General features: G+C 39.4%; 1 protein-coding gene across 1 annotated transcript in view; it reads left to right on the top strand.

The window, feature by feature from the left end:
* Nucleotides 1-4,453: 4,453 nt before the first annotated feature.
* Nucleotides 4,454-25,205, top strand: part of LOC103736217 (inaD-like protein) — a 44,679-nt gene continuing 23,927 nt past the window's right edge. The window contains exons 1-6 of the mRNA XM_029564779.1: nt 4,454-4,461; nt 5,384-5,424; nt 9,060-9,151; nt 11,000-11,141; nt 14,581-14,724; nt 20,467-20,543. Of these exons, the coding sequence (XP_029420639.1) occupies nt 4,454-4,461; nt 5,384-5,424; nt 9,060-9,151; nt 11,000-11,141; nt 14,581-14,724; nt 20,467-20,543 (504 nt within the window). The remainder of the gene's footprint in view (nt 4,462-5,383; nt 5,425-9,059; nt 9,152-10,999; nt 11,142-14,580; nt 14,725-20,466; nt 20,544-25,205) is intronic.

Below are 25,205 nucleotides of genomic sequence, written 5' to 3'. Positions count from 1 at the left end.
GCCTAGGCTCTCACTACTTCTAAACAGCAATAGCAGAATAATGACTAGAATACCTAAAATGAGAAGGTCACTTTTTTTTTTTACATAGAAAAAGTCATTTTAAAAGGTTATCAAGGAGCTGGCAAGATGGCTCAGTGGGTAAAGGTGCTTGCTGTGAAGACTGAAACTGAGTTTGATCCCTGGACCCACATGGTAGAAAGAGAAAACCAACTCCTTCAAATTGTCCTCTAATTTCCACATGAATGCAGTGGCATGCGTGCCTGGCCCCCAAATAAATAAATGTAAGGAAAGTTTTTATAGACTGTCACTTAGTGCTATGGAAGTATGGCAAGATACTCTCTCCCACTTGATACTTAGAGTCTATGGAGGACACTTATTTAAACAACCACACACATACACATACACACATATACATGCATACATGCAAATATACACATATATGCACATATATATACATAGAACATAGAATATGCATATACATATATGCATGCACACATACAAACACACACACACAAATGACCTGAGAGTATCTGTTTTTTTCAAACTTAAGACCTCAAGGGCTGGAGGGAGATAAGAGATGGTGAAGGGAGAGAATAGCTAGAATGTATTAGATACAGTAATGAAACTCAAAGAAATGCTCTCCTCGTATATGTTTACATATGCATATATATGTGTGTAAGAAGATATAATAGGCCTCTGATTTGAGGCCCTAAGAAAACTACCTCCAACTTTCAAGTGCCTCTCCTTAAAAGTCTCATGAATTCAAGCTTCATTTACAACCCTTTCTCCAGAAGGGATAGTATTTTTCCTTTACAACCTAAAATGTTGGACAATCTGCCCTGCAACAGATCCAGGAAATAAAGGGAAAATATGACATAAGAGAGATGGCTAAATTGCAAGATAAAATAATAAAATTGTGCATAAATAAAAAATAGCCGTGTGTATTCAACAGGACAAACATGACCTGGATAATTTCAACATAAACTCATTCAAGACATTACTAAATGATAAGTATACTGGGCTAATGTAGTCTGAAGATTTTCTAGAAGTATAATGCTAATGGGATGCAAAAATTTAGCTGACAGTTTTGCTCTAAAATCATCAATTAAAAAAAAAATGTGTCCTCCACCAAAAAGGTCAGTGGGGTTAGCAATGTGACTTAGCTGGTAAAGTGCTTGCCTGATACGCACAAAGCCTTAGGTCAGTTCACAGTCCCAGCTTAACCTGGGTATGGTGGTGCCTGCCTGTAATCTGAATGTTCAGGAGGTAGAGGCAGGAAGATCAGAAAGCTCAATATGACCTTCAGCTACATAGCAAATTACAAGTCAGCTTTAGATACATAGAACCCTGTCTTTAAAAAAGGAAGAAAAAGCTGGGCGTGGTGGTGCAGAGGCAGGCAGATCTCTGTGAGTTCAAGGCCAGCCTGGTCTACATAGTGAGTTCTAGGACAGCTGGGGCTACAGGGAGACCCTGCTTCAAAAAGACAGAAAAAAAAGGAAGAAAAGAATTGCTTGTAAGCTGCAAAGTATGCACCCAGATCTGACTTCTTTTGTGTGCACGCTTTGACTTTTATTGTGTAAGCTTTTCTCCTGAAGCTGTACAATATCAGAACACATTTGAAAAATGCTCATTTGGGTGGTCTGTGTCATCTGTGGCCTGGAACAGCTTTTCTTTGTCATTTCAGGAATCAAACTTTCAACTGTGGCCTCTCTGAGTATGGCTTAGCATACTGAACCATATGTGCCATATGGCACATGGAAAAAATTTCAACTTTTCAGATGCTCTAGACTTCCATTCCCACTGTTACTCTTTGTCATTGTCAGCTCAGTTCATGCCAACTCTGTCTTTTCTAGTTGAAAGCCCTCTGCTGACAAAATTGTGACACCATCTGGCTGTCCTGTTACCTTTTCATCTCCACTGTTCTCTCATTCTTTTCTAGCCACACTGGTGTCTCCAGACATGCTCCTTAGCTTGTTGGCCTTAGTCTGACCTTTCTTTCTTTCTTTTTTTTTTTTTTTTTTTTTTTTTTTTTTGTCTTTTTGAGACAGGGTCTCCCTACAGCCCCAGCTGACCTGGAACTCACTACGTAGGTTCTGACCTTCATTTTTAAAGACCAGGGCTTTCTGATCTTTTCCTTATTTATATGGCTCTAGGCCATTAGACCTGAGTTAAAGCTACCCAGCAGATGCTCACTTTAAAGTTCTGATTACTTATTTAATTTTGAACCCTTCTATCTTTTGTGTTCCACAAGAAATAACTTTATATTTTGCAAATTCAATACATCATTTAAAATGTTGTATTTTGTCCAGCATTTTAAGTGGCTTTGTCATTCATTTTGCTAGAATTGAAAGTCTGATGAAGTTTGATTCTACAGTTAAACTAAATCATTGATTTCCCTGAATAATTTTGTTTTTCTTTCTTGGGTTAAAGGATGGAAGACTACAGACAGGCAACCACATCTTGAAGATGGGTGGCACAAACGTACAGGGAATGACCAGTGAACAAGTTGCTTAAGTGCTAAGGAACTGTGGGAATTCGATCAGGATGCTTGTGGCTAGAGATCCTGTTGGTGAAATTCCAATATCACCTCCTCCCTCTGTATCCTTACCTGTTGCCCTGCCTGCTGTAGCCAACAGGAGCCTTGCTTCTGTGAGTCTAAAAATCATTCTTTCTTCTTAAGTCAGATGCCACCCATGATACAAGATAAGAAATCCTTCCACCTGGCAGACCACATTGGTGTGAGTCACACCTCGGTGCTTATGAGAGAAGCCAAGGAGAGTTCAATATGGAGGCACATATTAGACATGTCTGATTTTTGCTCTTTTCTTCCTCCATTTTCCTTCTCTCTCTGTTTCTGTCTTTTTGTGTGTGATGTGTACATGTTTGTGTGTATGCATGTGTGTGCAGGCACAGTCACATATATGTGCATGGAAGCGAGAGGTCAATGTTGGGTGTTTTTCTCTATAACTTTCTACCTTATTTTTGAGACAGGGTTTCTCACTGAACCTGGAAGTTGCCATTTTACCTAGACTCGATGGTGAGCAAGGCCAGTGCTGAGATTACTGGCATGTGCTATGGCACCTGGCTTTTTATGTCATGTGCTAGAGACCTGAACTCAGGCCCTTATGCTTGCACAGCAAGCATTTTGCTGACTGAGCTGTTTCTCCAGCCTTCCTCCTTTTCCTCCTCCTCCTCCTCCCCTTTCTTCCCCCCCCTCCTCTTCTTCTCCTGCCCCTCTCTGTGGCTGCCCCTCCTGCTGTTGTTTAAACCTTGGAGCCTTCAGATGGTGGTAGGGAAACTGAATACTGGTCACTGTATGAGAATTATCACTGATAGAAATGAACTGGCTGAGGAGAATGAAGAGTATTAATAATAGTTACTGTACTCATGGACAAGTAATTATAACTAATAATCATCAGCCATTGTTTACTGCCTGCTTTGGTCCACATTATTGACAATGAAGTCCCTGTGTAGCTCTTCATGATGTGTCTATTGACCATTAGCAAAAGGGGAAACTAAGCTCAAACAACTTGCTGCAGACCTATAAGGTGTCAGCTGCAAAAGCTGGGATTTCAGTGGAAATTTTTACGTCCATGCTACCCTCCTCCAAGTCTTATAAACCCTGAATAAAAGCACGAAGAGGGAGGTGGAGGCAAGAGAAGAGCAGAACTGTGATGGTAAAGGAAGGCCACCAGTTACACTTTGAGGCATCCCTGTCTTCTTGAAAGATGCTTACCTGCTTCTACTAGGAGCCGTATAGATAGCTTTCCTTCTATGATGTTAGAGCTTTTTTGTTTAATTTCTCCAAGTTGTAGCCATAACCATTTTCTGTTCTCTTCATTTCTTAGCTCACTGACTCAAGTCTTCCAGTAAAAGACCACAAGGCTGTGTGATTTGTGGGGACTTGGCCCTATCTGTTGTTTACTTTGTGATATTAATGCTTGGAATTGAAAGCAGAGTATTAGGGTTAGATGCCTTACTCCATTTCAAAAATATGTAGAAGACATTAGGACCAATTTAAAAAAAAATTATTTATTATTTGCATTTTGTGTGTATGTGTGTACAGCCTGCATGTAGGTAGGTGAACCCGTGTCATGCAATGCCTGTGGAGGATAGAAGAGGCCATCGGATCCCCTGGAACTGGAGTTACAGACAGTTGTTAGCTGCTATGTGGGTTCTGGGATTTGAACCCAGGTCTTCTGCAAGAACAGTCAGTGTTCTTAACCCCCGAGCCATCTTTCCAGTCCCAGGACCAATTTTAAAGTATTATATATAGTAACTAACTAGCCTTCCCTTTGGTTTCCAAATTTTTCATTATGCTTGTGATTCAAAAAACTTTACAACCTGAGGTTTTTCTAAATGGCTGTATTAATATTCTGTTGTCATATTACAAATTGTTACAAATTTAGCAGCTGAAGACAGTAGATTTTGTTAGTTTGCAGTTCTTTAGGTCATGTTCAGGTAGGCTTGGCTGGGTTCTCTGCTTAGATTCTTAGAAAGCCAAAATGGGGACTGGAGAGATGGTTCAGAAGTTAAGAGCACTGGCTGCTTTTGCAGAGGATCCAGGTTTGAGTCCCAACACCCACATGACCACTAACAACCACCCTAACTCCAGTTCCAGGGGCTCTGATGCCTTCTGACCGCCACAGCATTGCATGACATGGGTGCACAGATATACATGCAGGCAGTACACTCATACACATAAAAAATGCAAATAATAAAATATTTTTTTAAGTTCAAGATGAAGGTATTGGCTTGCCTGGGCTCTTTTCTTGAGAACCTGGTAACAACGTACTCCTAAGCTCATTCAGGTTATTGGCAGAATGCAGTTCTTGTGGCATAGGACAGAGGACCCTTTTCTTTGTGGGTCATCATCCAGAACACCTTTCAGGCCCCTAACCCTTGTCCCTGTTCCTTTCCATCTGACCCCTCTACCTTCAAACCACAAGTTAATCTCTTATATTTAAAATCTTTTTCATTTCCCTTCTGTTACAAAGCTCTCCTTTTTAAAGGGCTTCTGTGATTAGATTTAGGCTCACCTCAATAATCTTCCTTTGGCCACATGATTTAGGAAGCCACAGGGGGCCAGGTGTGGTGGTGCAGGCCTTTAATCCCAGCACTTGGGAGTCAAAGGCAGGCAGATCGCTAGTGAGTTCAAGGCCAGCCTGGTCTACATAGTGAGCTCCAGACCAGCTGGGGCTATGGGGACACCCTATCTCAAAAAAGACTAAAAAAAAAAAAAACCCCACAGGGATCTGAGGTCATTGTAACTATTTTAAAATTTGGTCTGTCACAGAAAAAACTTGGCAAACCTTGAATAAATTGGCTATGTACACAGTTATGTAACTAAATATATAATATTAAGTTTATTATTTCCCTTCAGGACAGCTCTCATTGTTGGCTCTGTTGGAACAGCTCATCCAGGTAAATTAATCATTTCTACTTTATATTTGGAAATAATGATAAAGGATGTTAAAGTTTCTAGATAATAAAATTAAGTACCTGCAGATTTTAACTTAAACCCTGAACAATAAAACCAGGAATCTATAAAAGTAGCCAGTTATTTTTAAGTGATTAGGGAATCACATTTTGTCTCAGTAGTTTAGTGACTGGATTTTGGTCATTAACAAAGGAATTTAATGGTGCAGTTCATTATGTAACATTTAGATTTTACTTCCTTTTGTTTCTAAAATAGTTGTATTTTTAACACTCTGTGAATGTTAATATATTATACAGTATTATATTTGGGGTAAAGTAAGTTGATTACTGCATATTACTGTATATTGTGACTGTATAAAATTTTTTATGTTTAATCATGAAAAATAAGATAAATATTTCATTAGATCTATTTTTTTTAATATTAAGACAATATATTGTGAGAATACAGGACTCAAGTATCTGAATAAGATTCTCTCAAATGTTACCTGAAGATTAGCCTCAGTAACTTTCAGTTTTTCCTTGATTATAAAGGAATTGTATGGATAGATAAAAAAAAACTTTAAACATATTTGATATTTACATGAACACTTAGGTTGAAATGTTTTAGTTTTTTTGGAAAAACAGCAAGGGTAGTGTGCTGAATAGCTCTCTTAGTGTCAACTTGAATCACCTGGGTTGAGGGAGCCTCAATTGGGGAATTTCCTCCACAGGACTGGCCTGTGGCCATGTCTGAGGGGCATCTTCTTGTGATGTGGGAGGGCCCAGCCCACTGTGGGTGGTGCCACCCCTGGGCAGGAGGGCCTTTGTGGCATAAGAAAGCAGGCTGAGCAGGGGCCAAGGGAGCAAGTCAGTAAGCAGCATTCCTCCATGGACTGTGCTCCAGCTCCTGCCTCCAGGTTCCTGACCTGAGTTCCTACCTTGGGCTCCCTGATGAACTGCGACCTGGGAGATGTAAGACAAATAAACCCTTTCCTCCCCAAGTTGGTATTGGTCAGAGTATTTTGTCACAGCAATGAAGAACAAACTAGAACAGGTAGAGAGGTTTTTTGTTTTGTTTTGTTTTTTCTTAAATTGTTATCTTGCATGCTCAGAACAGGTGGGGAGATTAATAGTGCTAATGTATTCACAGTACTGACTGGGATTCAGTTTCTCAAAACTTTAGATTTTTCTAAATGTAACCTTTTTTTATGTTCAGAATTTAAATAAGTCCCCAAAAGCTAACTATGGATTAAAAAATAATAATAATGGCACAGAAAACACATTGAGTAGTTGTCAGTATATCACACCTTGTTAAGGAGTCCTAACTGAATCCCTAAACTTGTAGCTTAGTGAGTAAGCAAAAGTGAATGAATGAGTGATGGGGCATTTGAAGTTTGTGTGACAGAACAAAGAAAATAGTCCTGTTACTTCTCTACTCTCAAAACATTTCTAGGATTGGGTATTTTTGGGAGGATGAGCAGGAGAATTAAACTAGACATTTAAAAAGTCAACAGCTATTTTGACATGTATAAAAACACAAAAATAATTTTTACTTTATTCTAATTTTTGTGGTGGTTTTATTTTACATTTTATTTGTGTGTGTGTGTGTGTGTGTGTGTGTGTGTGTGTGTGCCCATGCATGTGTGCTGGGGATCAAACCTTAAGTAAGCATTCTACCTTTGAGCTACAACTCCCATTTTCCCCTGCTTTTTTAGACAGGGTCTTGCTATGTAGCCCCATGCTTACTTACAGCCCTCCTGCTTCAACTTTCCAAGTGTCAGGATTCCAAGGGTGTAGCACATGCATGGTTTATTTTATTGTCTTCATTTATTTTTTATTATTATTTTATATGTATGTTTTCCTTACATGTATTTAAGTGCACTGCATGTGCAGTGCCCATGAAAGCCAGAAGAGGGCATCAGATTCCTTGGAACTGAAGTTAAAGATGGTTGTTAGCTTCCATATGGATGCTGGGAACCAAACCAGGGTCCTTCGCAAGAGCAGCCAGTGCTCTTAACCGCTGAGCCACCTCCCCAGCCCCTGGTTCATTTTCTGTGGGACTTGTGTGAGGTTACTTTGCTTAGTTCTCAGGGATAGAGAAATGGGTATAGGAAACGTCAGGAAGCAGGCATGGTGACTTGTGCCTGTAATCCCAGTCATTTAAGCAGCTGAAATGGAAGATCACTTGATCCCTCAAGTTTGAAGCGAGTCTGGACAACAGAGAGAGAGAGAGAGACTCCATCTTAAAAACCAAAATTAAAAAAAATTCTATTTAGGCAGACAAATGTGTAGAAACCTTTTCATATGTTCAAAGAAAACTGAAAATACATGTTTTAGCAGAGAGGAAAGAGGATTTTGGTAGCTGGGAAGAAGTAGAAGAAAGAAAGAATTAAATGAGAGAAGGTGTAGAATGATGAAGAACTGTGGTGTTTTGTGTAATGCCAGAATCTGGACTGTCAGGACTTGTTGAAAGAATAATGTGGAAGATGAAGTTAAAAAATAAGCTTATTTTTTCTATTATAGAATACCTGGGATGTGAGTCAGTGAAATTTATATATTATTATGTTGGCAGTGGGAATTTTTCTAGTGTTTTGAGTTCATTTGACATTAATAAACACCATTCAAAGCTATAGTTATTAATTTTACAATTTTCTTTGTAGCTCTCATAGAAATATATGCTTTTTATATGGTTATAGTTTTTATAGATATTTGAGCTCAAGTATTTTACTTCAGTGTATGGATTATCTCATGTTGCTGAACTCATTCTAGTTTTTAAATTTTTTTAAAAATTTATTTTCATTTTATGTGTATGAGTATTTTGCCTGCATGTATGTAAGTGTAACATATGTATAATGCCCACAGAGGCCAGAAGAGGGTGTTGAATTCCCCTTGAAGTGGAAATATGGATGACTGTTAGCTGCCATGTGGATGCTCGGAATTTAACCCAGGTCCTTTGCAAGAACAACAAATGCTTTTAACCACCAAGCCATTCTCTAGTCCCCCTTCTTCTAGTTTCTAAAACATTTTTATTTGTATTATTGTAGGAGGGGCATGCATGCTATGTGAAGGGAATGCTGGTACTTGCCTCTCTCCTTGTACCTTTGCATAAGTTCCTAGGGTTGGACTAAGGTCACCAGGCTTGTAAAAGTACCTTTACCCATGGAGCCATCTCACCAGCCCACCATTCTAGTGTGTGTTTGTTTTTAAAGACCACATGTCCTTTTCTTTCTGTTTGGATAACCTACGTGAGCACTGAACTAACAAAGGCAGGAAGGCCTGTTAGGAGACTGTTGTCATAGTGCTAGAAAAATGATGAAGACTTGAGCCAAGCCAGCAGTGAGAGTGCAGATGGACCAACGTCCTGACCCCTCAGAACCCCAGCAGAAATTGAGATGCATTTCATCAAGTTTCCATTACTGATTATTTTTCCAGAAGAGTAGTTATCAGTCAAATCATTTTAATTCAGGCCACTTGTGATGGTGACAGTTTGAAATAATCCATCAATTTTCTCTGCATGTGTTCAAAATAGTATTTATCGAGCCTCTAGTCAGCCTCTTTAGCTAATTAACCTCTTGAAAAGAACTTCACAATCAAATCCTAATTATAGCTTTCTCCCTTTTGCTATGTCTGTGCTCCTTCAGGGGACGGTTTGGGGATTTATGTGAAAAGTATCATACCAGGCAGTGCTGCGTACCACAATGGCCAGATTCAAGTGAATGACAAGACAGTTGCTGTAAGTTACTATTGGGGGAAAGAAGCTGATCTTTACATCCTATGCAGCAGAGGAAGACAGCTTAATAGTACAGTAAAATCGCATCAATTGAGCATCCTATGGCTCTAAATATCATTTTTTTGGTAAAGGAGGAAAAAGTTCACTAAACATTGGTAGCAAAAAGCTAGACATATTCTTTTAAAAATATTTTATTTATTATTTTTTGTGTATGAGTGTATTGTCTGCATGTGTGCAAGTGCACCTGTGTCATATAATACCCATGGAGATCAGAAGAAGGCATCAGATCCCTTGGAACTGGAGTTGTAGACTGTCGTTAGCTACCATGTGGGTGCTGGGAACCAAACCTGGGTCCTCTGCAAGAGCAGCCAATGCTTGTAACTGCTGAGCCATCTCTCTAGCCCCCTAGATATATCCTTAAATAAATACGTCCATGCAAAGGTATGGTGTTCTTGCCTTCCCCTAGAAAGCACTCTTCAAGTATGTCCTTGTGTTCTTTATGCTCACCATTTTATATACAGTGAATAGCTCTTCTGCCAGCCCTTTTCTATGATTTTCTGAAATGATTTTCCACTTAGAATGCTTTTGAGTACAATTAAAATTGAAATATTTTATAAATTTGGGAATATAACCTTTTGCTAATTAAAATTGGTCTATTTAGTAGAAATACAAATTTATAGCTACATTTTTTAATCTGTTCGCATGTGCACATGCACACACACACATACACACACACACACACACACACACACACACACACGCACACACAGAGTGGTTTATGTAAGAAACAGTTGGTGAGTGGTACAATTTGAGTCTTTGCCTTTTGATGTTTTGGTTGTTAGCCTGAGCCTTCAATGACCAAGCTATTGCTCCAGCCCAAGTCTGTCTTTTAAGTCCATCTAAGGTACACTCTTCATAACTATTGACTTTTACATGAATGGGCTTAGAAAATGCCTTTTGATGATCTGTAGGATCTGGAGGCCAGCAGTAGCAGTGCACATTTTGAGGGAACTCAGGAAGAAATCTGAAGTAATAGTTTGGCTGTCTAGGAGAGATGGAGAGGGGCCTGTTACTCTTGATGAACTTCAGAAATGTGGAGTTGGCCTTGACTTAAGATATCTTGCACATACGTTTTCAGAATTTTAGCAGACCTAATGGAGGGAGATTGGTGTGTTGTATCCGTTATATAATAGAAAATATCACATAGTGCTATCATATAGTGATAACATCTTTAATTTTGATAATGAATTTTATTGGTACATATTGAGAACGAGCTATAACAATTAACTGGATTTCAGCATTATAAATTTTGTCTAGCATGAGGGATTAAAGCCCTTTGTCTTTCTCATGCTGCTAGTTAAAATGCATGACTTAGGAGTACAAATTTAAATTTGTTTTGTAGTTTGCATGTAGGTTTGTGAGCAAAACTATTTTTATTCTTATTCAAAACCACTTTCTAAGTTTTATATAAATTATTCAGGGGATAGCAAAATTAATCACTTAATTTTTTTTCAACATCACCAGAATTAAAAATGGTATTCATTATGGGGTTGGCTCATGCCTGTAATCCCAACACTCAGGATGCTGAGACAGGAGGAGCTTGTGAATTTGAGGCCAACTTTGGCTACATTGTGAGTTCAAGGCCGTCCTGCACTAGCAACATAGAGACCCTCTGGGAGTCACAGTCAGGCAGATCTCTGTGAGGTCAGGGCCAGCCTGGTTTACATCGAGTTCCAGGCCAATTGGGGCTACATGAGAACCCTGTCTCAAAATAAAACAACAACAAACAAAAAGAAAAACAAAAAGGGAAGTAGTTAACCTGAAACTCTGTTCTGTCTTTTAATGCTACAGGTGGATGGTGTGAATACTCAGGGCTTTGCTAACCAGGATGTCGTTGAAGTACTAAGAAATGCAGGGCAGGTGGTGCATCTAACTCTAGTTCGCAGGAAAACATCTTCAACTGCTTCTCCATTTGAACAGCCTTCAGACAGAGGTAATTAATGACATCAGACCTTTCTTCTCCATGGAGTCTAGGTTTGGAAAAACAGCCAAGCTATGGACATTGCTCTGGGAGTTTGATTAGGAAAAATTTTCCATCTTGTGTAATGTAGTAATGGAGAAATGAATCAGCTCCTGGCATTCCCTGTTGGAGTGCGCCAGCCCAAATGACAGAACACAGTTTCCTGCAAAATGAGTGCCCAGAGCTCCTCCAAAGGGAGACCCATATAACTTCTTTCAATTCATGAATCTTCTGTCATATATCTTAACATTTCTCAACTTCAGATTTCATATTACTTTAATTTTTGGATTTTTTTGAGACAAGATCTCACTATGTAGAGCAGACTGGCCTCAATCTCACAGAGATCCACCTGCCTCTGCCTCCTGAGTGCTAGGATTACAAGGCATGTACCATCAATGCCCGGCTCGGTGATATAGTTTACTCTAATTGGCTCTAGATTTTATTAATTAATTAATTAATTAATTTTATCTTCATTTTTGAGATAGGGTCTCCCCTATAGCCCCAGCGGGCCTGGAGCTCTGTCAACCATGCTGGCCTCAATCTCACAGAGGTCTGCCTGTCTCCTGAGTGCTGCGATTAAAGGCATGTGCCACCATGCCTGGCTATCTGGATTTATTTTTTGAAATATAGTGACAGAAAATAAAACAGGAATTTTTATCAAGAACTTTTTTTATTAAAAAACAGAATTTGTTGTCAATAGGGTTATAAAAATAGGAAATCATTGTGGAAAAATATAAAATTATGAACATGTCTGTTTTGAATTCGCAATTTATTAAATTATGTTTCAGTAAAAGTTGATAATGAAAGCTGGGCATGATGGTGCACGCCTTTAATCCCAGCACTTGGGAGGCAGAGGCAGGCAGATCTGTGTGAATTCAAGGCCAGCCTGGTCTATATAGTGAGTTCCAGGACAGCTGGGGTACAGGGAGACCCTGTCTCAACCCCCTCCCCCCCCAAAAAACCCCAAAAAGTTGATAATGAGAACATGACTCAAAGAGAGTTACTGGTATATAACTAGTGAATGACAAACTTCTCTTAGCATTTGTCAAAGGTGAACACACCCTCCTCACTCTTGGAAATGCTCTTGCTTTCAACTGGAGTTGATTGATGTTTAAGTTAGAACTTTTGTTTGTATTTTAGCTAGGCCCTTGCTATGTAGCCAAGGCTGGTCTTCAATTTCAAATATTCCTGACTCCGCCTCCCATGTGCTTGGATTATAAGTGTGCATCACCATACCAGCTTAAACTGGAACTTTTAACGTTTTATATGATAGATATTTTGTTGCTAAAAAACAAATGCGCTGTCAATATAGTACAAATTGCACATATACCATATTGACCTTAAATGTTTATATACATATTTATATAATAGCTTTTAATAGGTATAACAGAACCCTTTTCTTCCTTCTGTTATATCAAATGAATGTAGATGTGGCCCTATGTGAATAGTAGGCCTTTATCTGGGCATGCCTGTATTTTGTACCAGGATAAATTTTGATTTGAAATCTGCCCTCCTTTCCCTCTGCTTTGGGTATCTTTCTTAAGTAGCACCCAATGAGAACTGCTTTAGCATTCAGCACACATTGTAATTACCTGTTTCAAGAGAAGGACTGTGTAGAGGATGACTACTCATCTTTGTGTATCTGCACATGGTCACTGTTTAGATGTCTGAAACAAACTACATAGCTTCTAGCTCTTGTTTGATGTCTCTCTCTCTCTCTCTCATTCCTCTAAAATTCTACTATTAACCTATCCTGTGTACCTATTTAAAACATTTTTTAGAGTTTACATTTATTTAATTTTTGCATGTGTATATGGGGCACACACATGTATGCATGTCATCCTGTGCATGTGGACATCAGAGGACACCTTTTGGGAGTTGGTTCTTTCCTTCTACCATATGGGTTCCAGGGATTGAACTAAAAATGTCAGGCTTGGCAGCAAGGGACTTTCCCCACTGAGCCATCTCACGGGCCCTGTATTTGGATATTCTTTGTGGCATATAATTACACTGTGTTGAACTATAAGTTCTGATGGTGTATAGACCCCAACAGATGGAATGGGGTTGTCCATTCTAGATTACCATAACTGAAGTCTTTCCACCTCAGTTATGATAATCTAGATAATCCCTTACAGACAAGTCCAGAAATTCCTTTCCATGGTGATTCCAAATCCCATAAAGGTGACAATCAAGATTAAGCGTCATTGTGACGTGAACACTATTGGTGACTGCATGTACATGATTGTCTAGCCTATCTCTAGGGTCTTCCCATCTCACACTATTGAAACTGCATGTTCATTAACTTTCAATCCCCCTCACCCCGCAGTGGTCATTTTTCTTTGTTTCTATGAGTTTGACTATGTAGCTAGCTCAGATGGATTGAACCATGCTGTGCTTGTGCTTCTCTGTTCACATCGTGTTCCAGGCTCATCAGTGTTCTAGCTTAGGATAAGATTCCCTTCTCTGTAAAGAATCAATAATGCTCTATTATTTGTATATACCACATTTTATTTATATATTCATTCTAAGTGTATACTGAGGCTGTTTCTGCATCTTGGGTATTATAAATTATGCTTTACTTAATGACTGGCATTTCTTATCTTAGCACTTATTTATGGACATCAGTGGATTAATGATCTAAAAAGTACTATGTGAGTGGTTCAAAGTCTCATATTACAATCATAGGAATTTTTTTTTTTTGAGACAGGGTCTCCTTGTAGCCTCAGCTGGCCTGGACCTCACTATGTAGACCAGGCTGCCCTTGAACTCAGAGATCTGCCTACCTCTGCTGGGATTAAAGGTGTGTGCCACCACGCCCGGTCCTACAATCATCGGAATTTAGGTTGTATTTTTCAGCTTTTTATTGTTAAAGCACTTGAGCATGTAGAAAAATGAAAAGGATATGATGGCTCCCCACCTACCTACTATTAGACTAGCAGTTTCCATTTTGCTTCCTTCTTCCATCTTTCTCCTGTGTGGGTTTGTTTGTCCAGGGTTTCCTATGTAGGCTTGTTCATAATGTACTTGATATTACAGTGCTAGTACCTTTGCAGAGCACAGAGCAGTTGGTCCAGCATATTTGCATGTACATACTTAGTACTTGGTGGTGACAGTACGAGCATACAGCCTTGGCATTTTGTTCTTGTCTTTTCTAAAGCTGTTTTATGAAGCATCTCTCCCTGCTTTGTCATGGACTTGGCCTTGCTTTTCCCTTCCATTGTCTACTTCCTTATTCTTTCAGTACCATTAAAAAATTTATTTTTGGAATTAACTGGTTACCTCACCTGACATCTTAGGATATAAGAATCATGGCAGCGAGGATGTAACTGGGTAAATGCAAGTGAAATTAGCTCATTTGAAAAAAATATGATCACTTGTTACTAGACATTCAAATTAGCAATTCTTACTTTAGGAACTGTTGTAGAACCTCCCAAAACATCAACCCTATTAATTGGAGCTGTGAAAACAGAAACTGATTTGGATATCGAAGCAGAGGAAATTGGAGAAAGACTAGATCATCTAAAAAAGGAAAACATACAAGGCTTAGAAAAATCAGGTAAGTCCAAAACCTTTACTTTGGAGTACTTCCACTTTCTCATTCGGTAGTCGTTTCCTTTGTCTGTAGTTAATAAAATGTGGCACCTGAGAGTCAGAGACCAAGACCTGTGCAACAGAGGTATATTACACCAAGAACTTTGTAAGGCTACAAATATCCAAATAACCAGCTAGCAACAAAAGACAGGGATACCTTTGTGGTGGGGGGAGGGGACTATAATTGTAGATGGGCATGAGAGGCCACTGTTCAGCACTCACCATAAGTTAAGCCTGCAGATCTTGGACCTGATGCAGAGTACCATCACAAACCACAGAATGGTTGATTCTGGTTCACATGGAGGCTGCAGTTCTGTGGAACCAAAGGCCAGCAGGGCAGCAGCAGGCAGCAGACCCTGTTAGAGATCTCAAGGACAGTTGGTGAGCTTCTCTGTTACGTGGATTTTCAAAACCCAGCACCTGCTGCCACATGCACTTTTCTTCCTAGCAGAAAGCATATGCAGTCTCTTCCTCTGTTGGTGCTCCGAGAAGTCCAGGGCTAAGATGAACCCCTAGTAAGGCAGAAACAAGTCTTCAAAAGACAGCCTAGTAGTTCTTGCATTGAACTTTTAAAGAAATCATTGAAATCTCACAGGGAAATAGGTACCATCGGAGCTGTCCACCTTGAGACCAAGTGATGCCTTAGTGGAATGCAAGTGAGCTTTGGAGCTCCACAAACAGAGACAGAAAGCTTCAGCCAGCAGCAGTTTAGGTACCAGGCCTTGGCTGTGGGGGCTTGTACCTGGGTTCCCTCAGTCCCCACCCTGTCACCGCCCTGGTATTCTCAACAGGCTACATCTGCCTGAGAAGTTGGGGGTCACATCAGCAAATACACATTTTATTTATTTATTTTTTTACAATTTGAAAATATTTTATTTATTATTTTTATTTTATGTGTTTGAGTGCATTGCATGCATGTGTGTAAGTGCACCCATGTTTTGCAATGCCAGTGAAAATCAGTTATGGACAGTTGTTAGCTGCCATTTGGGTGCTAGGAGCTAAACCTGGGCCCTCTGCAAAAGTAGTGAGTGCTCTTAACTGTTGCTCAGCCATTTCCCCAACCCCCAAATACAGATTTTAGTTGGTAGTGATTTGTGAAACAGGTTTAGCAAAAAATATATTGAGAGTAAAAGCCAGAAAATGATCGAGAAAAGCCAAGTGAAGAAAATAAGCCATTTTCCCCAAATGTTGGTTAAAGAACCTGGGTTTAGAAGACACCAGGGGAAAACAGCCAAAACAAGCTCAGCCATTCTGCTCCACAGGACCTGCACTGCCATCACTAGTCAATTCACAAGGAAAACTATGATAGCCAGTTGTTTCCACAGGCATAGGCCTAGTTCCTCTGGAGACACCTACCTGACCAAATGGGGCTGGGAGCACTTTTAGTCTGGAAACTAGGTTGGCTCATACTGTCCTCTGAAAATCTGGCTTGGTTCATAGATTTCTGTTCTTGGTTCATAAGTTTCTGTTCCTTATGCCCTATGTTTGTAAGGCTGATGTGGTGCAGGCTGGTGCCTCTGGCTCTCAGGCTCCTATGACACTGCTCAGTGGCTTCTGTGCCAGTCAAAACATCAGAATTGGTTTTGCAGTGCACTTTAAGGAACAGATTAACTTATTTTTTTAATTTGACCTTAAGTAAAATTTTATGACTTTTGAGTCACTTTGATATTACTTCCAAATTATTTTATGATCTTTCTGAAGGAAATATTGCAAAAATTTTAGATGATTTTCTCTTTTCAAAAAATATTAATGAGCAAATAACAGTAACTCTGAAAATAAACAAGACCAGTTTATAAATCTGAGTAAAGTAACAGATTGGGGTGCTAGTCTTTCCCACTGGAGAAGACCAGCCACAGGGCTGTGACTGTGACTCTAAAAATGGGAAAGATTTGGTGACTTTCTGAGTATCAGCTCCAATCTTTTGTCCTAAATGGAAAGTAAAACAAATGAAAACTGCCCAAACTTCTCAGGATCCTTTGGCATTAGAAACCAGCTAGGAGCTGTACCTGAGCCCTGTGCACACCTCACCATGCACACCCCTGCAGGCTTGGCAGCAGCCTTGGTATACACACCTGGTGTTTGCAGTGCCAGCACTGGCCTCCAAGGGTGTGAAGCCATGCCATTGTTAAAAACTGGTGAAAGAGTGGTGAGGAACCAGGTGCTGGTCCCTGAGGAATGCATGGCCCCCTCCCTGGCACCAGCACCAGGGCTCCCTGGTTCCCAGGCACACTCAGGTGGGTACTTCTGATGGCTTCAAAGTGTTTACTGTGATGTCGGCAGCATGGTATGACATGCTCATCTTCCAGCGCTACCTTATTTTCAAGAACTAAAACCCTGTTTAAAGTTAATGCAAACAACTATCAGTTGCCTAATATCTGCATCTATGAAAAGTGTAGTTGATGACTGTTAGTAGAGTAAATCACTATGTTCATGAGTGTCATGGTGTCACCATACCCTGTTGAGATGTGAAATGCCCTATCAGAAATTAAATGTAAGTTTAAATGTGCCAAAAAAAAAAGATCTGTATAAAAGCAAAATTTCTGTGTGAGGAAAGTTCATGCTGTAGACATCTTAGAGATTTAAAATAGGGTGTTTTGCTAGGGATGTAGCAAAGTGATAGAGTGCCTGCCTAGCATGTAGGCTCAACCCCAGTACTACCACCAACATTCCCCTCACCCCCGCCTCAAAATAAAGAAATAAAATGGGGTATTCTGAATGTCATAATCTTAACACATTTGGCAGTGGAGGGCCAAGAGTATTCTTGTTTAATCTTTTTAAAATATATTAGTTTCAAATGCATAATTATTAGTATGCAGTAGCTACTTACAGCATTTCTTACTACTACACGTTCTAACTTCTGTTGTATTATTGATGTTCTTGCAGCTATAGATTATAGCTGTCTGCATAAGCATAGCAGTGTTTCTTCGTAAAAATTAGTAACATGCATTTTATGACGCATCACATTACCAGGCTGTTATACAATGATTTAAAAATTTTTTTTGACTTGGCCTTTTTGTTCAGTACTTTAGCTGTTGTAGACTCTGTGCTGCAAGCATATTGAGTTACAGCCCTTCCAGTTCCTTCTGCAAAGGTACTCAAGAAAGCGGGGCCAGCTAAGTAGAACTTCTCCATATGCTTAGCCCCATCCATGTTCCAGAGAAGTCTTGGGCTTTGGCTTTTCTTGTGTGAGGAAAGGTAGCCTGAAGGGAGGGTTACCCCTCATTCAAGATAGAAAATTCCCTGTGGTTTGGAAGCCTGTTTTGTTCTTTTTGATCCAAATAGAGTGTAATTAATCTTTACTATTTTAAATTAGTTGAGTTGTGATGAATTTCAGTGAAATATCAGATGAAAATCAAATGAAGTTAGAAATAGTTTTAGAAGTATTTTATCCGTGCCTCATTTTTGTTTATTTTCTGAGAGAGGGTGTCACTGTACGGCTCAGGCTGGCCTGGAAGTCACAATCCTGCTTCTACCTTCCGATGCCTTTTAAATTAATTTCACTTTTTTCTCTTCATGCATATGTATAATTCAGGTTCAAAGCAAACCAGTCTGGAGGCTAGAGAGATGGCTCTGCCATTAAGAGCACTGTTCTTACAGAGGACCCAGGTTCAGTTTTCCAGCATCTACCTGGCAGCTAACAACACTCTCTAACTCCAGTTTCAGGGAATCTGATACCCTCTTCTTGCCTCCATGGGTATTGTATGACATGGATGCACTTAATGTACGTGTAGGCAAAATACATAAAATAAAAATAAATCCCCATTTTTTTTAAAAAAAAAGGAAACAAACCATATCCTGACTGCTGTGAAGTTAGCACTCTTTCATGCCCAGGTATTAATTGCTTAAGATAGTCTTGTTTATTCACCATTTCCATCATCTGGTGTGGCCTTTTATTGAGTTGCTGCAAATAAATTAATCTTCCTCTGATGCTTAGTTTTTTGTGCTGTGCTTTAGTGTGCATAGCTGTCTGTTTCCACTGTATAACTGGAAAGTAGAAACAAATTGTTGGTGAAATGTCAGTATTTTTTCTTACATATGTATGAACTTTCTTCTCACTACTGTGTTTTTAGGCTTAGAATTTACCCAGTACATTGTAGATTTTCCTCAGATTCATTTAGCAGATATAAAACTGATGCTTGGAAGAAACTGAACCGGTAACATGGTGACACTCTTAAGAATTTGGTGGAGGGGCTGGAGAGATGGCACAGTGAGTAAAGGCACTTGCTGGCAAGGCTCATGACCAAGGTCAATTCTCAGAACCTCCACAGAGGTGGAAGGGAAGAACAGACTCTACAAAACTTGTTCTTTGACTTCCACATGTGTGCTATGGCATATGCTGCCACATTATATACACGTACACAATAACAAATATGTTCTAAAAAAGAATTTGACAAAAACACATAATTTCTTATGGAAATGTGCCCAGCCCAAATGAATTTGCTATTTGGTTTAATAGGATCCTTGGTGAGCATATCAGTTAATGTAGTTGTCTCTGGATGTTCTTTTGTAAATGTAGTAGTTTAAGTTCTTGGGTGTTTATTAGTCTTAGTCTCTGATTCTGAAGTTAGCCTATTTAACTTAATGACTTGTAGCATGTAATTAAGCATTTTATGCAGTCAAAGTGAGCCATGCTAAAGATGAAAAAGAGCTGATATTGCACATTTCATTTGATTTTGGCAGATGGTTATGCCAGTTGTGGCAAGTGTTCTGTGACTTGTCCAATCTTACAGCAGAAATGAGAGTTTAACTTGAAAAATGTGGAGCTTTTTTAATCCTCTGCTGTTAGTATGGATGTAAGTTGAACTAATAGTTTTAGTACTTTGACTTTTATCGGTTAGACATTCTTCAGACTACTAACTGTCATTTGATTGTGGAGATTATACAGAGGATAGGCATGGTCCTTAAAAGCTGTCTTAGCTTTTAAATTATCACACCTATGCAAGATGGCAGTATTAAATCAAGAACATTGTAAAGCTACAAATATTGTAATAACTAAGTCACAACAAAACCAAAGTTTCTATCTGATGAAAGATCATGTGATTTTAAAATTTAGCAAGACCAGTCTTTCCATCCATCCATCCATCCATCCATCCATCCATCCATCCATCCATTTGGAGGCCTAACTGTGTTATCAGTCTGCCTTGATGATGACAATGATATCTTGGGAAGTGTGTGTGCTCCAGTGGATAGGTACCACCTTGAAATGATTATCATTTCAATTAAATACCTACAAATAAAACTGTCAGATACCTACAGATAAACTCAAATACCTAAGTCAAATACCTACACATACTCAAATTTCTCTTGTAATTCATAATTTCCTCTTCCCTTTAAAGTACTGCATGGTTTTAATCCCAGCACTCAGGAGGCAGAGGCAGGTGGATCTCTGAGTTCAAGGCCTGCCTGGTCTATATAATGAAGTTTTAGGCCATCCAGGGCTACATAGTGAGACCCTGTTTCAAACAAACAATAAAGTATTCCTGAACAGAAGCCCCTTCACAATCTTGTCACAGATGGTTTTCCATTTTGTGTTACTTAGAAGTCACTTTTGATTTACTTTACCTGGTAGAATTAAGATAATGCATTTTCCTTTTTATTCATTTCCCTTGTACTTACTGAAGCTGAGCTGTTATTGAAGAATTTATTACTTATGTATATTTGGCTCACAGAAGCTTCAATGTTCTTTTTCTTATAAATGTATATCCAGAAAAAGCTCCAGGCTTTCCAGAAAATGAGCTGAAATCCAGATGGGAAAACCTACTGGGCCCTGGGTATGAAGTAATGGTATGTAAAAATAGTTTTATAAAAGCACTCCCATTTCATTTCATGAAACGCTCCTAACACTAACTTTAAATGATATGAGAGAGGCAAAGAATACATAGCCTGCCTTCATTGTTTTCTTCCTGCCTTTCTTTTCTACTAGATCCATCTTTTAAAGCATTTTAAGCTGTAAGAACAATTAAGCACTGCACTCAAACTTCAGTTACAATTAACACTCAGTTCATATCGAAGCCATTTAAGTCAGCAATAGGCAGAAGAGCCTTAGGAGAGCAAGCTTGCCTTTAAATTTGTAACTTGTATCAGCTGCTTAAAATTGCTGGCATTTTTATGATTGCTTTTATGATCTGTTTGTTTTATTGTACACTGAAAGGGCTGTGGATATTAGTCCTATGTTTCACAAAGACTCTTACAGTTTTATGAGAAAGATGAAAGAATGATTATCCAATGTATTTAGAAGAGCAGGAAGTAATTTAGATGAGGCCTGAGTTTATGGTGCCAGTGGACCATTAGAGTTCCTTTCACCTGTTATTAGACTTGTCCAGGAAGGGATTGGTTACATCGTCCCACGTGAAAGTAGATGGTTGTACTAGAAAAGCTCATCCATGTTAGCAAATGTGGTAAGAGTTTCTATCGTCTTTCACACTTTTTTTTTCTTTTCTTTTTTGAGACAGTGTCTTGGTATATAGCCTGACACCCTTTCCTTATGTATATTTATCACTAATACTGGATGATAGTTACTGCTGGAGACTCCTTTTTTCTTCTCGATTTGGAATATCTAGCCACTGTCACCAGAATATCGTCAGTGCCATTAAGATGAGTCAAACTGGCTACTTTCTTTTCTTGTTAACCTTGTACTTGCCAGTTACTTCTCATAATTACTGCTTCTCTACTCTGTAGAACACTGCCACTAGCCTATCTCCTAAAAAGTCACCTTTTCTGTATTCTTAGTGGTTGATATTCAGAGATATGTGACTCACCAATTTTGTGATGGGATTTTTATTTTTATTTTTTGGAGACATGCAGCCCAGTCTGGCCTCAGACTTGCTATGTAGCCAAGGATGACCTTTAACTTGTGATCTTCCTGCTTCTACCCCCTAAGTGGTTCATGCTTGGTTTATGCTGGAAATCAAACCTGGGGCTTTGCATACTAGGCAAGGCCTCCACCAACTGAATTACATCACTAGCCTCTTTGATGGGCTTCTTTCTATTAAAGTCTTATTCTCTATCTAACCATCTTCAGATTTTATATATCATATGGTGAGGTTCTAGCAGGGACTAGAAACAGAAGATGGAATTTGGTGTTGAATCTTCAAAGTGATTCATCAAAAAATGTAGCTTGTGGTCAATGTGCAGAGAATAAGAGATTTTGGAGCGCTCAGCCCTAAATGGGATACCTCTCCTCCCAAGGCTCAGGGATCATTATGGAAGAGGAGTGGAAAGATGGTAAAAGCCCGAGGTGGTAGGTAAATAAAATATTGTCTGTACACCATAGTTCCTAGTTGCACATAGGAACTCGCAGAGGAACTCTCAGTGCTTATGACAGCATGCATAAGATCTATGCAAACCTAAGCTAGACAGGGACCCTATATAGATGGAGGAGGTGGGCAGGAAGCCCTAGTGCTAGCTAGGATCTGTTAGCAATTGATAAATGCTAGGAGAAGGAGAGTCACTTTTCTTTACTGGTGTGACGCCTAATAGGTTGACCAGACTCCCAGGGATAAGAGGATTTAGGAAACACAGAGTAGATTCCATAGGCCTTTATTTTATTTATTATTATTATTTTTATTTATGTGTATGAGTGTATTGCCTACATGTAAGTACACCCATGTTGTTATGCAGTGCCTGTGGAGGTCAGAAGAGGGTGTTGGATTCCCTGGTTAGGAATGGTTATCTGCCATGTGGGTGCTGGGAATCGAACCCAGGTCTTCTGCAAGAGCAGTCAGCCCTCTTAACCAGTGAGCCACATCTCCAGCCAAGAGTCCATAGGCCTTTAAAAAAAGGCAAGTAGGGGCTGGAGAGATGACTCGGCGGTTAAGAACACTGGCTGTTCTTGCAAAAGACCTGGGTTCAAATCCCAGCACCCATATGGCAGCTAGTAGCTGTCTGTAACTCCAGTTCCAGGGTATCCGGCAGCCTCTTCTGTCCTTTGTGGGCATTGCACAGCACAGGTGAATTTACCTACATGCAGGCAATACACCATATGCATAAAATAAAATTAATAAATAAAAAAATAAAAAGCAAGTAATAGTAGAGGACATGAAATGGAAGGAGGGTAGTAAGATGGGGATGAAGGGAGGGGAGGGGGTCTGAATAGGATCAAAATATACTGAGTGAAAGTCTCAAATAAATAAAAATATATTTTTCAAAAAAGCATGAGCTTTGCAGTTGACCACCTGATCTGCTAGGCCATTCAACAGCTGTATGCCTATATGTTTTAGTCTTTGGCCTAGCAAGATGGCTCAGCTGGCAAATGTGCTTGTTGCACAAGCCTGGAAACCTGAGCTCTATCCTTAGAACACATTCCAAGGTAGAAGGAAAGAACTGACTCCACAAAGTTGTTCTATGACTTTCACGTGTGTGCTGTGACATACATGCCCCTTTCATCATGCACACACATACACAATAACAATAAATAAAATTACTAATAATGATCTGCCTGAAACTGGATTTCTTCATCTTTAAATTGGATCACAGTGGAACCCATTGTGATGATTAATGCAATTTTTTCATTCATCTAACATTATAACCCAGGAAGGGTGTCAAGTGCTGGATAATAAGGCATGTGACATGGCACAGGGAAGGAAGGGGTTCAGGAAGTGCAAATTCACCCTCCACTTGGCTTTCATGAGAAGATGCTCATGGAATAATCCATGCATGAACAGCCACTTTAGCAGAGAACAAGATCTTGAGTCTATGAGAAATAATCTTTGGTGAGGAAAAGAACAGGACAGACTGACTGCTGTTAAGCAACACCCTAGGAAACTCAGCTCCAGGGTTTGGCCTGAGAGTCAGGAAATCCTAGAGGACAAGTTTTAACAGGATGCAGGAAGCTGGTATAATGCCTTCAAAAAAGATTGCAGTTACTGCATCATCAGTTGTACATCTGGCTAAAGAGCTGCCCATTCTTTGCATAAATGCATTTATAGATTTTAAAACATATTGTGGCTTGTTCTAAAAGATTGTGGAGTAGGAGCGGGAAGCTAAGTGAGACAAATGGGCAAATGAATGGGTAGATTCTACTGTTTCTTATTTACTTTCTTCTGGGATCTACTCATCTAAAATGCAGTACTATTGGTTTTAGGTTAGATTATTGTTTAACTTATTCCCTCCCTTCAGATGCACTGTATTCTTAATAACTTAGAGATGCAAATCACCACTATTTGGTTACAAGGAACTCCCTTCTATGAACGTTGTGGAAAGTTAGAACAGTACTTTTAGGTCAGGATGAAAAGCTTTGAATATTTCTCCAGGCTCTCCATAAGGGATCAAGCTTTTCTGACTGTGCCTTTCCAAGCACCCCCTGGGAGATTGGTTTGATCTTATGGTGGAAAGTAAGTACTCCAGTTTTTGCAAAGTTGTCTGACTTTACTGACCTTGCAAGGTTTTTTTTTTTTTTTTTTTTTTTTTTTTTTTTTTTTGAGGGGGGATTGTGATATGAGATAGGGTATTATGTAGTCCTGCCGGGCCTCAAACTGTGTAGCTGAGGCTAACCTTGAACTCTATCACTGATCCTTCCACCATCTCCCAGATGCTGGAATTACATGTGCATACCTCCATGATTAAACTTTTAAGGCCTGCATTTGAAATTTTAAAATGGCTATGTTTTAGGTTTTAGCAAGAGTAAAATATTTTTTTTTTGGTCTTTTTTTTGAAGCAGGGTCTCCCTGTAGCCCCAGCTGGCCTGGAACTCACTATGTAGACCAGGCTGGCCTTGAACTCACAGACATCTGCCTGCCTCTGCCTCCCAAGTGTCAGGACTACAGGCGTGTGCCACCACGCCCAGCTCAAGAGTACAATTTTTAAAAATTTTACTTGCTATGATTGTGTGTATGAGTTAGGTGCATGTGGAGGACATGACATGTGTGTGGAGATCATAGGACAACTTACAGGAGTCAGTGTTCTCCTACCCTTACATGAGTTCAGAGGATTGAAGTCAGGTCATCATGCTTGCGTAGCAAGCACTTTCACCTGCTGAGCCATCTTGCTGGCCCAAGAGTAAAATTTTGTGGATTCAATATAAAATGTTACAAATTTTAGAATCATAGACTTTAAAAATCAGTATAGTCAGCTCTTTGTTGGTTCATATATGTGGGCTCCATATTCTCACTGTGGTTCAGACATAGTAAACAAAACTCTCATGTGAACTGAACATGAACAAACTTTTGTTTTTATATCATTATTCCTAAGCAATGCAGTATGATATATTTATGTAGCATTTTCCTTGTATTAGATATTAGTATTTGCAGATAGTACACCTTTAGGAAGAACTTGAACATCCTTGGATTTTTGGGCTTGGGAATAACCCCTCAATACCAAAAGATGGATGTTTGTGTGTGTGTGTGTGTGTGTGTGTGTGTATACAGGCATGCATATTTATTGTTCAGATACTGTTGTTCTGAGTTTTATTGTTAGGCATCCACAGAAATGAATTCGTTATAAGCAGAA

Source organism: Nannospalax galili, unplaced genomic scaffold (assembly GCF_000622305.1).
Source record: "Nannospalax galili isolate Female #2095 unplaced genomic scaffold, S.galili_v1.0 scaffold1698, whole genome shotgun sequence".
NCBI lineage: Eukaryota > Metazoa > Chordata > Mammalia > Rodentia > Spalacidae > Nannospalax > Nannospalax galili.
This window is presented reverse-complemented; position numbering and strand designations above follow the sequence as displayed.